At 35.4% G+C, this 13,992-nt stretch overlaps 1 protein-coding gene across 1 annotated transcript in view; it reads left to right on the top strand.

The window, feature by feature from the left end:
* The window catches only part of LOC124646321 (transcription factor SOX-21-like), a 43,070-nt gene that overhangs the window by 15,251 nt on the left and 13,827 nt on the right, over nt 1–13,992 (top strand). The window contains exon 3 of the mRNA XM_047186448.1: nt 3,436–3,630. Coding sequence (XP_047042404.1) covers nt 3,436–3,630 — 195 coding nt within the window. The remainder of the gene's footprint in view (nt 1–3,435; nt 3,631–13,992) is intronic.

The following is a 13,992-nucleotide window of genomic DNA, read 5'->3' as shown; positions in this document are numbered from 1 at the left end:
ATCCAGAATTACGTGTCGAACAACATAAACATGCACTAGCCATTTAAATTATAATTTGCATTGTCTCACAAACAATACCTAAGAAAAAAAATATCTTCACTCCTCAGCTTGAAACACAATAATGCACTGTGTTACAGTTGTAAAGAAATTGTGACACTTGTGCGTTCAAAATGGTGGTGACAGCCGTGCACAGTGGCTTGTTGGAAAGCTACTATATTCACAAAAGTATTTGTTCTACAGTGTTGAAAGGTTTGTTTTTCGCTTTGTCGTATGTAAATGAATGATGCAGTTGTAATTAGCTAATATTGAATGTGTGGCTTGCGTTCAGTTTGTAGGCAATTGAATAAATATAACGTGGAATTTTAGTCGCTGTTCAAAGCTTGTTCGACCGAATTTGGGGTTACCTCAGTGAACAGTGGTTTCGTTATTATACTTTTGGACAAACAATAGACTAATTCAATTACTGAAATTTTAACAAAATTACATAGAATAAAAAAAAGTATTTTTATATTTACACGCTTCTGAAAGCATATCGATTTAAAACAACAAACAATACGCCATTCATAAACGAATGGTCAATTCATTAATTATAGTTCGGCCATTCAGAGAATGCGTTCCTGACACGTCGCGATTGAACTGACGACGTAACTTTGCAATGGCGTTGCAGTTACGATAAAAATATTTTTGCTGGTTGTTTACCGTTTTAACAATTGAGGAGCATTAAAACAACATTATTATATCAATAATCAATGAATGTTATAATTTTGTGCCAAACTGAGTGTCAAATAACTTGGTAAACAATATTTTTCTAAATCTATACTGCGCTATTACAAGGTTATGTCAGCGGTTTATATTTTGTAGTGCTGTGCTAAAAATAACAGGCAAGTATCGTAATCTGTTCTTATACAGTTATAATATAAAATAATACGTTTTGATTTTCTTTTTAAGAATTGGAAAATAATGGACTATAAGACTTAATTATAACTTTTATGAAAAATAAAAATAAAACTATGACCAAACCGCATTTTTATACTTAGATTAAAAATGGTAACCCCAAATGGCGTTATGGGCCGCCATTTTGTGACGCTAAAACAGTCGTCCGTTGTCGTTTCGTGCGCATAGACCACGTTTTTCAAGTGTTTTCGATCTGTTTTTATTTGATTACCCGGCTTTTGTTAGACCGAGATATCAGGATTGATTCTGTTATTGATAATAATATAATTATACATGTAGGCGAAGATGATGATGAAGACACCACCTCCTCAAGCAAATCGGAGTCTGATTAATATTCTGTTCGCACATTCAATTCAATGTACTTGTAACAAAGAATAAATAAAACAATTTTATTATATGAATATTACCTTTTTTTGGTTTCCACTTAAATAACTAAAATATAAAACAAATGATTCCGCCAATTTAAAACGAAAATAATCTTAAAATAATGCGGCGGTTCATTTTGAAGGAACGGTAACGAACTCAGTGTTATGTGGTGCCCATCACTAGTCGTGACTAACTGATAGGTGTCAGGAACGCATTCTCTGAACGGCCGAAGTATAATTAAATTACGTAACAGGTCGCGTAATTACAAACGCCCACCAGACGAACTTTCCAACTATGTATTGAACTTGTGAAAACCTATTCGATTCGAACGTGAACAAAGGCTGCAATGCCCAGTCACAATCGAATAGTATCAATCATTGTTCTCGATGCTTTGTTCTAAAGCCAGTTAATCTACCTTTGCGAATTAAATTTATATTTAGATTAGCGATCTGAAATAGCATAGTCTGGTTGTATGAAGGTTATTTTGTTTCGTCCTATAATTTAGGTGGGCTGAAAACGTTATATTACGTCAAATAAGTCATAGAACTTATTTACTAAATGTAATGCATGTAACATTTTCATCACCAACATCTTAAACGTTTCATTTTCATTTGAGCTTGCCTCATCAAACTAATGTCTCTTCTTCCTTTTTTCCAAGAGAAAAAATAAAGCGGATTTTTCCCGAACAATCGCAAAACCGTCAACGTAATTTTAATAGAACATTAGTCTTTATGGCATTGTCGTTACTAAGCACACGATCCTATCATCCGCGCCGACAAAAGATACGAACCCACCCCAAAGTATCGACATAATAATGAGGAACCGGGAAAAACTTCTGTTGTGGAATGAAAAGCGCAAATTCGTCATTAGGCGGCGCTTTCCGCCATTGTTGTTCCTGTCTCTTTCCCTCTTAGGGACATTTACTAGTGTGCGAGCGAGACTACCGCTGGTCCTCGGAGCCGGATTGTTCCTTTCTATGTTAGCGACATTGTTTTCGCTTTTATACCCGCCTGAATTGGGATTGTCTTGTCTGTTTGAATGGACGATGGCGCCCCTCCACGGTGGATGAATACAACCTTCTATAAATGGGGGGAGACAAAGGGTTGGTCTCTTGAATCGCGCTGGGAGACAGGTCGTTGGTGCCTTCGATTATATTGTATCGATTCAATGCCATTGTTTCAGCAATGAAGGATGGTTAGGGCAAATTACTTTTCTGTTTTTGTTCTCTTTTTATAGTCTATGGCTGTTATTAGCGATTATAAAGATATAATAGATTCTATTAATAATACCAAGCAGCAGTTTCTTTGTTAATTAGATGTGGTCACGTTCCTAGATTTGGTAATACGCCAATTCTGAACTGCAGAGATAAACGATTGGGACTTCGTTCGACACGGTTAAAATATTGGCATGAAACATCGATGTGACATGGCTGAAGCCTTTGATGTTCAATACAATATCAATACGATGTTAATTCACTCGATTTTATACTCATAAAATATAATAGACTTGTTAAAATGTCGTAAAGTTTAAGTTTTGTATCTTGTATTCAGAGATAATAGAAAATAAGTGCTAATAGCAATATTAAACATGGTGTTGTGAATTGAGCAATAAAAAATAAAACCAAGTTTCAGGCGTTTGGAGAGCTGTTAGCGTGTGTGTCAGATGTCAGTGCGAAAAGTTACAAAATTTAAAATTCAGAAGTTCACAATTTTTACGTGGGTGTGAAACTTTTTGTTAGCGCAGTGTGAATAGTTTCAGTTTAGCTGTAGGCTGAATAATGATGTTATTTCTTCTTTTGAATATTGCAATAGGATTTCGATATTTTTCTTTAGATTTGAAACCTGTTTTATCTGTTTTCATTCACGTCTTTTTATCTCAAGTTTATCGATGCCCCGATTTTTTCAAATAATCAAAGTTAAAGGTTTTTACGTATTTCATATAGAATTATTACTGGTTCTTACGAAAGGTAGGTGCATGGTTCCAAAGAATAAGTTATGGAGAGACACCGGCAAGAACCTCTATAGAATCTCTTTTCAAAACCGTCCACCACACTTTTTAAATCTTAAGCCTTCAAGGATATAATTATCCCTTGCTTAATCTCACTTATTTTCTCAGGTGCGGAATGGAAGCTCCTCTCAGAAGACGAAAAGCGTCCCTTCATAGACGAAGCGAAGCGAATCCGAGCGATGCACATGAAGGAGCACCCGGACTACAAGTACAGGCCTCGGAGGAAGCCCAAGACCTTGAGGAAGGAGGGGTATCCCTACTCCATACCGTATCCCAGCGTGCCTATGGATGCGTTGAGAGCTGGTGAGATTTTTTAACCTGATTTATAGGTGGTCTACATTCCCCTAGGTTTGATAGTGTCCCGTGGAAATTACTCTGCACACCCGGACACAAAGTGTAAGCTCCTTCGATGGCTATCTAAAGTCTAAATCTAACAATGAAAGATTCTAAGTCGGTCCTGTAATTGTTGAGATTGGTGCGTTCAAGAAAAAAAACACTTGAGCTCTATAATACATCTTCAGACAACAAGGAGGTCAGATACGTGTCGTGTTAAGCTTCACAAAATGCTAAAATCCAGATTTATTCGTTATACTTATTTGTGGAAAACTGATAATAAATATGAGAAATTCCATATTCGTAAAATCATAGTAGCAAAAAGATGTAAACTTTGACCCTTTACAAAAAAAAAAAAAAATCTCGTCGCTTTTACTTCGCACATCTCGTGAAATTAAACTGTTGTTCGAAGTTTTAAGGTACTTACAAAAACCAAAAAGTACAAACAAAAAAGTTCTCGACAGACATTGTCGCTAATTACGCCAAATCATCATTGTGTTACAAAGAGTAATATATTGTTGTAAGCTGTCATTATGCGCTGTAAAACCATTGTTTATGTGTTTATAACCTGTAGTGTTGTAACTGATGCACGGATAACGCGATTGTGGTGGCAATTCCAAGTTTTATTGAAAAAGGTTGTACTTAAAATGTTTTTTGAATTCGTTTGTATTGAAAAGTAAAGGTGTTTGTTTGTTTGTGAAGGTAATTTTTTGTGACAGGAAGGTTTTCTAAAAATGTTGAGTTTAGGTTAGAGCAACATACAAAAAAATACCTGAAAACAGTAGAGTACAATGACTCCCGATAGGCACAATTTCTGAAAAGCTCTGTTGTTGACTTGAGGACCATATCCAATTTTTGAAAGCTTTCCATCCAATTTTCAAATAAAATACTGAAAAACTAAGTGCAACGTGCTACCAAAACAGCTTTTTTCCTAATTACATCTCCAAAAGGCCTAAACACGACAACAAAACAAAATCAGTCAAAACAGTCGTTCCGCGCGACTCAACATTGCAATATCGTATTCCAATACATTTTTTCAAACCGAAACAATTCCGTTATGTATAGTGAATGTTATAAAACTTTCTGTACAAATAGCTACATAGAAGGCTGAACACAAAAGGGTCGGTTGTACTGACGTTATCAGCCTATTCAGTGGACGTCATCGAATCCGCTAGTGGAATTGGGATTACACAATTGCTGTGCCTCGTTTTGACGCACTCGACTAGATAGTAGATTGTGCTCGCTTTTTGTTGTAAATGGTTGGTGTAAAGATTGATATTACTGTCTTATCTGTAACAGGTTTTTTTGTGTGATGAGGAAAATGATGGGTAGGTTTGATAGCCTTAATTATATTGCAAGTTTAAGATTGCCTTCCAGGCCTAGTATCTAACGGGCTAGATCAGAAATATGCTGTTAACAAATTATTGGATCATCAAAAAACATAATATACTTTACTATCTTCCAGTAGCCACTAGCTATCAACTGATTCCAGTAAAACTGCCTACTAAACGCAGCAAACGGGTCAATCGCCTACTCCCAACAAAAAACTACGCCTACGGTCACGATCATATCTCGTGACTCCTAAAATAAAACTAAAAGACGTAAAAATTTTACACGTATACTATATAAAAAGCTTTTTATATCAAAACCGTATATATTTGATGCGCTATTTACTGAAATAATGTCGATACCGACACATAAATATCGTTATTTATGATACTTGCGATAGTTTTTGATTCGACGTCGCTTCAAAGTTGTGTCGTTTAGAAAGTTTGGGGACGTCCTTTTAAAATACGTTTTGGGAGTTTATTTTGTTGTCATGAAAATGTCCACATATCAAATCTGTGTAAAGTTGTAACTGTATGTGAGGTTGGATTACTTTGAAGTTTTGCGGCTTATAGTAATTTATGTTCATATTTATATGAGTTATAAATTGTAGTGTAAATGTAAATTGATTTAAATATGCATATCTAGTTCATTTGATACTAAAATTACGCCTACTTAAAAATAGTTTACCATACTCTACCCTCAATGCCTTTCCATTGAATCCTTACCCTGAATCATTACAATAGACCTCAAGAAAAACTATTTCGCAACGCAAAACATTTAAATATACGCCACACTTAAATAAAGCTCCGTACACATAATCGAAAAAGCGCTTACATCGTCACATAAGAGCGCCCGCCGCGCGCCCAACAAAAGATTTCCAAATATGAAAAGCGAAAATGGAACGCATAGTTTAAACCGTCTTGGCTGCTTTTGACAGTTGACAGTTTTCACTGTCAATGTGAAAGTGACAATAGGGTTAGTTGGGGTGTGTCAAGCTTCGTCCGTTTGGGGTTACCCCATTGACATGCAATTAAAATTATTGAAAGATTTCGCTTTTTAAGCGATATGCGTGGGTTGTTATTGAATTTTAAAGGGTTGTTTGTGGTTTACTCTTGAAGAATTGTACGGTTTCTTGTGTTCGAAATTAGAAATGAAAACTCAAAAGTGTACGACTGTTACAGACGGATGCAGGTCACAAAAGGATTTTATTTCTGTTTGTAAAGCAAGTTGTAATAATGTTTAGTGGTACAAAATATTAAGCACCCAGAAGTTGGAAAAACTAAGCTCAAAAAGGTTGCTTTGTTAACTTACCTTACAGTTAAAAAGCTCAAAAACTTTGTAGTATTTCAACAGGCTGGTCGCAAAATGTGCCTCATTAGATATATTTCCAGCCATGTAGCCTGTCAACATATTAGCAGCTTATTAACGGCCTCACGCGTACATACATTTTGACATAAACAAACAGCAGTTTTTTCAACCATTCGTAAATTACCCAATTCAAACAATTTTTCACTTGCCGGCAACGTTGCGGTCGCCGAACTAAACGTGGGCGGAGTCGGCACGTGTGTCGTGACCCTTATTTAAGGGTCGCGCCATACTTTGCACTAACATGGCTTTTAAGTTAATTGCAGCAGTGAATTTATGTTCAGAAATAAAACTGGGGGTGAATAATTACTTCGCGAGTTCGAAATCATTTTTAATATGGCCGCGGATGTTTTAATTAGTAATATTTTTTGTTGTCGTATAAGTACTTACTACGGTGATATTTTTTTTTCTTTTTGTTAGTTAAACTAATTAAATATTTAGTTTGATTAATTATATAATATGTTATATGAGCATCAGTACGGGGCGGCGATTAGTCAGCTTTTTGTTCAAAGAAATACAAACAAGTTAACATTTTACAAATACGGTTTACACACGATAATGTGACAGTTACAAATTGGCACACATTTTTAACTTATATTACAATAGTATTTAACAAACTAGTTGAAACTTCCAACGTCCCTTTAGGTTTCATTACAACTAAAGAGGCATAAGGTGTGCCTTACAATTAAAAATAACATTCCTCTACATGCCGTATAAAACAAAGCTACTTTCTATAAGCCACAGTGCACACTAGCTACAAACAAAATAAAATCAATAACAAATAAAATAAAGTAAAAACTATTGGCAAACTAAAAGCCCTTAAACTCGTGCGCCACGTGGCCGTCACGTGACGTCACAGCTACACTTCGTACTAAGTAAGGACTTGCGCACGTGCCGACCCGCCCATTACGGGTAATTTGACCAAAACTTGTTATGCCAATGTTGGTGCTGTTGGTCACAAATTGTGGCAATTGGCCGAAACTTTGATTTGGTCAAATGCTGAATAAACTATGGTATCAATGTCATGTTGTATGTGAGTGGTTAAATATGTGGCAAGGAACCTTGATCTGAATATTTCTACCTAACCAGCTATCATCTGCTTAGCCTTTCCCAACTATGTTGGGTTCGACTTCAAGTCTAGGCTATTCTCAGCAGAGAGAGACAGCCTGCCTGACTGACTCTGACCTCCTCAAGCCAGTTACTCGGGCTACCCGATAGCCCTTTGAAAAGACAATAAGACTGCTAACCAGTTTTCAAGGGTCAATTTTAATATATGTAGTCACATAAAAATACTTAGCTCCACACACATTCTGGATCATAATCAAGCATTGTGTATTACCGAATAACAAAACTGAAACAAGTGAGTAGTTAGATCGTCGCCTTTATCAGACTTTTTGTTTTGGACTCTCATTGCAGGGCACAAGCCCCCTTTCACACAGAAAACATTCAAAGAATGTGTCATACTTCGGTAGAAATAGTTAAATAGGCTAATGAAAAACTAAACTACAATCAGTTTATAAATGTCTTAGCTTGGCTAATTGCTTTCAAGTGTATAAACTTACACATTATTATGCTTGGATTGACACAGTTGCATTTAATTACCCATATGGAATAATGTCTATAGACAACACTGCTATTATATCCAGTTTGTTATTGCTGTAAGCATATGCAAAATAAAGATCAGTAGACATAATAGTAGTAGTAGTCGCCATAATACATTTTAAAGCAACATAAGGCCATATCTTGCATAGTATTCAAAAATAACATGAATTCCATGTATGGACTTACGTAGCGTATTTCCATTACAATAAAAATCAATGTTTAAAAATAATACTAAAAAAACCGGCCAAGTGCGAGTCGGACTCGCGCACGTAGGGTTTCGTACGATCCAAACTAATATTTATTTATTTATTTATTATTATCAACTTACGACTATTATTACAGGAACTTTCCTGTACTACTACTATAATGCTATTGCATTAGGATACTTATCCTAATGCAATAGCGAATTCTATATATATATATATTTATAGATATCGAGCAAAACTGAGCAAAAAATCACGTTAGTTGTATGGGAGCCCCCGAAATATTTATTTTATTCTAGTTTTCAGTATTTGTTGTTCTAGCGGCAACCGAAATACATCATCTGTGAAAATTCCAACTCTCTAACTATCACGGTTCATGAGATACAGCCTGGTGACAGACGGACGGACGGACGGACGGACAGAGGAGCGAAAACAATAGGGTCCCGTTTTACCCTTTGGGTACGGAACCCTAATAAAAAACATTTTATTACCAGACATTGATTGCACCAGATTGATTGTATTTTTTTTTTGTCTAACCGTTGCTAAATTAGGATTCAATAAAATATTCAGACCAAACCATTGAATGACGAAATAGAATAGAAAATAATTTGTGACAAGCATATCTTTATTTTAACAACTGTGTGTAATAAGCTTATTGTCACATACGTGTTTCATATAATTTTAGTCTTTTATGTCGCAACGCTCATATATAAACGTTTATAATATCTAAGTTAAACTATATTAAGACCCGCAAACTGAAAACTAAACAGTCGTCCGACAGTTAACCCGATGGTTTTCAAAATTAGCAAGAAAATATGAATTACAATCGGAGTTTTCAGTCTTTTGGAGCCAGTAAGTAACTGGCTAAATACCTCATCATCCTCTGAACCCTTTCCCAATTATGTTGGGGTCGGCTTCCAATCTAACCGGATATAGTTGAGTACCAGTGTTTTACAAGGAGCGACTGCCTATCTGACCTCCTCAACCCAGTTAGTAACCCGGGCAACACAATACCCCTTGGTTAGACTGGTGTCAGACTTGACTTTGTAATGTGAGTACCATTAATTTAAGCCCGAAGAAACTATCGGCCGACTAAAAGTTTGTAGTGTGCTGGGTACTTTTATTGTATCTACAAGTTAAACTATATTTAATTGTAATGCAAATTAGGATATACAATGCCACCTTTTCATACAATTCACGTTTACATATTAGCTGTATGTATTTTCCATTTTATTATATCAGGCAGATATTAATAATGCTAATAATAATTGACGCAGATATCCAATTGTTTTGGTATTTGTTTTCAATGTCTTTGTTTTTCTTTGAGGTAAATAGTATTTATATAAAACGTATGTAAATGTGTTTTTGCTTTAAGAAGGTGTATGTTGAAGAAATCTGTTTTAAGGCTGGTTAATTGCATTTGAACTTAATCTCGACATCAGTCGATACAAAATCCCCTGCCAGACAAATTTAATGTGCCTATAAGACATTAGACGTCTGCAGTAGCTCTGAACCCTTTTATTGGATGCAATAGTTCACAAAATTATAAAGATATGAGACAGTCTTTCGGGAGGAAAGCTATTCAGCCATTGCAAGTTCTTTTCTTAAAAAATAGCAACATTTGTTTTTTTTTCAAACTTTATATTTAACTAAAAGGGCTATATATTTCTCTGTCTAACGTTTCTCTCCATTTTTTTGCCTGTGTTTTGATTAAAAACCATGGTGAGTTTCCTTAACAAATGATGGACTCCAATTTTTTGTTCACCAGTCTATTTTAGCAAACTTTGTTTATTCAGCTAATGATGTCGTATTTTCCTTAACTTTGTACCAAAGAATGTAATCAATTTGTCCCCTTTTTTGTCGCAAAAATGTCCACGCGATTTCTTAATCGAGCGTTCAAAAACACCTTAAAAATCTGAAAGAAACTGGTTTTATCTAGTTTGTTTGGAGTCTGTACTTAATTGCTATGGAACTGTCATAGTGCAAAAAAATGCTATACTAGTGTTACGGTAAATTAATTACTTAAATGACAACAGTTCTCAGAATAGATCACAAAAAAAACTGGAACCAATATTTTTTTCTGAACATTTCTTTAAGTTTTATTACTACTCTAAGGTGTTTGCGGAACTTCCTCTTGTTAGATCATATAAAAAAGTTTTTAATAAGTACTTTACATTTACTAAACGCCATACAATTGGTAGTTATGATGTAATTAATATTTTTAATTGGATATCAAAGCGAAAGTAGTGGACAAAAAACACAAAGCGTGCGTAGCATAATAGCAGAAAAACTGTCAAATGTAACACAGAAACGTTTTGGAACACTACTTTCGTGTATTGAACAAAAAATCCTTTTTATACCAGTCTAATCCTCACGAACAGGCAACGCTAATCCATACAATAATCCAATAAATTGCTTATTCATGATTAGCATATTATATACCAGCAGTTTGTTACCGAACGGAAGTGTCCAATCGCGTGCGTCGCCGGAAGACCCTCCCCCCGCCAAACTGCTTCCGGTCACGTGACGTCATTTACATGACAGTTGAGCGCGGGACGTTAGGGAGAAAGGACGTGTGGAGCGAGAAATTTTTGTTTATGGCTCTAGGAAATGACTTAGCTTTTTGTTTATATTTTAGCTCTGATTTTTTGGGGTTTACGACACATGATCGTTAATGTGTGAGAATTTTGTTTTGTATTCTTTTATATTCCCATTAAAGTATTATGCAACATAAACTTTTAGTAAGCGTTTTAATATTTGAAACGTTCATTAATATTGCATTTAACTTATTACAAAATAGTTGTGAGATAGCCCTAGAAGTAAATCTAAAATGTAACAAACACAATTTGCATAAAACCGATAACAAGCATTACAAAACTAACCATACCTAAAACGATTCTATCTAGATAATTGGTATCACTCAACCAAAATCCATATCACTTAATATCCAAGTACAAACAAGCAAAAACGATGATTTGCACAAATTGTGGCTAATCTATCAATTTAACCACGGTTTGTTAAGTACGTCTGCGGACAACCCTCCAAATGCTATGAAACGGCGAAAATATACCCCTTGTCATTTGTTCCGATCATTTTTGAACGATAAATGGAACTGCTAAAGGTTGTTTTAGGGTTCTATCGGATTATGTTGTGATCTGATTTGATCGTGGATTTTGTGTTTTAGATGTTACTGTGAATCATTTTGTCACAAATGTTTCTATTACTCGAGTATGATAGATAATGATGGACGTAAGTTCGCATAACATTAAAAATATGAACAGTGTTCAATTCGGATATTATTTCAGTTTCACCCCCGGCCCGGCCACTCTTCCCAAAAAATAGTCCGAACAATTCGGCAACCTAAAACTCATTTCTAAACTGAAACTCTGAAATAAGCCACACATTCAACTATTGATACCATCTAAGGTCACTCTATAAATCACCTTACCCACCTGACGGGACAGAAAATAAGCATTTTTCCGAGAAATTTAACACATTCAAATATAAAGAGTGGAAAGAAAAAAACGGGGGCATTGAAAAGGAAACCCGTACGAAAATCCCATTTAGCCCGGTGTCCGACCTTTCTGTCGATCCTCACAATGCTGGGGCTATATTTACATATTCAGGGGCCGGTCGGAAGATGGTCATTATGAATGATATGGATTGTGATGGAGGTGGAGGTGAATCGTGTCTGAAATTACATCCATTGTGCCAGCGCTTTTAATTTATACAAGTCCAGCTATGACTGATGCGAAAGAATTGTTGGAAAAAACTTCTTATTTGCTCGGTTTTAATATCAAAATGATTCATGAAATCTCCCCCTTCTGCGATTTGCAACTTATAAGCTGATTGATGCATTCCTATGTTTTCCACGTGGAAGTTTTTTTGGAATGTCCCGAAAATTATACAAAATGTTTTTTTTTTTCCTCTCAAATGAAATTCGTAAACATTAATAACCAAGGTAGCTTGCTTTTCTTTTACTTTCCAAACTTCCACAAAGTAACAAAAATCGCCTATTTTAATAACCCTTTTGAACCCTTTCAACTACTTTCAAGGACTTTTCCAACTTCCAAACCAAGTACTGAGTCGAAAAAGTCCCGCATAACGACTCTTAAGGAAATTTTCATTTGTTTTATTAATTAAAATTAGTCATTTACAGTTTTGATGTTGCATTTAAGGTAAACGCGGGTGAAGTCGTCATGCCCCAATAGTCGTCAATTAATCTTAAAACTTTTTTTTTTTTTTCTAGTGAACTTAAAATGGGCCGGTTTATATATCAACATATTGTTGATAATATATTGCACAATTGAAATAACAATACGGGGTTTTAACAGTCACGGCTCCTGAGATATGTTATTTGAAACATGTGTGCCCTAACAAAATCGATTTTTCGTGAAGTTCAGCTGTCAAAAGTGAAACTCAGCACGTGGTTTTGTGTTTTGATTTACATAACTCCACTGGGGTCTATGGTATGTTTCTTTGTTTAATTAGATAGTTAAGTTTATTTGCTAACGATGTAATATGCAATTTGGAATACTTTTAACATAGAAGATATATTTTTTTAATGTGACATCTATTGGTACTTTAAAACTCCCATTTGACCCAAAACTCGTCAATTTTACAATTATTATGACGACTACTGGGACATTCTCAAAATTTGCACCTAAACTCGTCATAATGAGGATATTTTGTGTTTTACAGTACAAAATGCGAATAAATAGCTAATATCGGGACTTTTACAAAATTGATAACTGTCTAGAACAAACATATTTAAGGTTTAGACTATGTTTGTTCATAAAACTGCGTTTCTTTTAAGCTTTTTCTTGGGGGTAAATTTTACTCTGCTTGTTCTAGATGCACATACACAGTTATGTTATTCGATTCAGCTCATATGTTTCTTAATGGTTAAATCCCCTGTTTTCTATAAGTATGCACTTTCTATGAGTGTTTTTTTTAGGTATATATTAGCCGCTGTAGGCCTCCGCCATTCGATTAAGATTTACCGCTTTGGGTACAAGTAGGTCTAGCACTAGCCTTTGTTTCTACTACGTTTGGATTCAATCGATTTGTGGCAAGCAAAAATTGACACTATGCTTTTTGTTCGAAATAACTGCATGTCGTCACGCGTATTGTACCGCGTCTTCCTAACGTGCCTTAATAGCGCCTGTGTAAAAATTATGTCATTCAACTAGTTTTGACGCAAAAAATATTAAAATCAGTTTTGAAACTAAGATGACATAGCTTCCAAGGCTATCACTTCTTTGCTTGTCGTATTCGGTATTGATGGGTAAAGAGAGATTTTAAGTAAGATTTTTTAAATTCAAATTGTCTGTATTTAGTGATTGCATGATCGTAATTTTAATAGCAGATCATGACTGAAAAAACTACAAGCAAGAGGGCCTTTTAAAAGTCATGAAAGCTGTAAATCAAGGGGCCACACACAACATCAGATGCAGCAAGAAAATTCAAAACGCCCTTTTGAGACAACTTTAATGAAATGGTGACACAAAACCGATGACTATCCCTGTATACACTATAGAAATGTACCCGAGGACAGTCCCCGGTTCTGTGCTAAACTATTGCTAACTATGGAGGAAAACTACTTGGGCTATTGCGTTGGGATGTTAGTGGATTAGGATATAGGAAACTATAGGAACTATGGCACCTGGAAAAAAAGTCGTGGTGGCCTGATGGGCAAAGAATAAACCTCTCAAGTATGAGGGCGCGGGTTCGATTCCAGGTCAGGCAAGTACCAATGCAACTTTTCTAAGTTCGTATGTACTTTTTAAGTATATCCTCCAATGACACCAATGACTGTGTTTCGGATGCCACG

This window comes from Helicoverpa zea, chromosome 3 (genome assembly GCF_022581195.2).
Source record: "Helicoverpa zea isolate HzStark_Cry1AcR chromosome 3, ilHelZeax1.1, whole genome shotgun sequence".
NCBI lineage: Eukaryota > Metazoa > Arthropoda > Insecta > Lepidoptera > Noctuidae > Helicoverpa > Helicoverpa zea.
The sequence above is the reverse complement of the archived record's forward strand: the minus strand, read 5'-3'. Positions and strand labels throughout refer to the sequence as shown.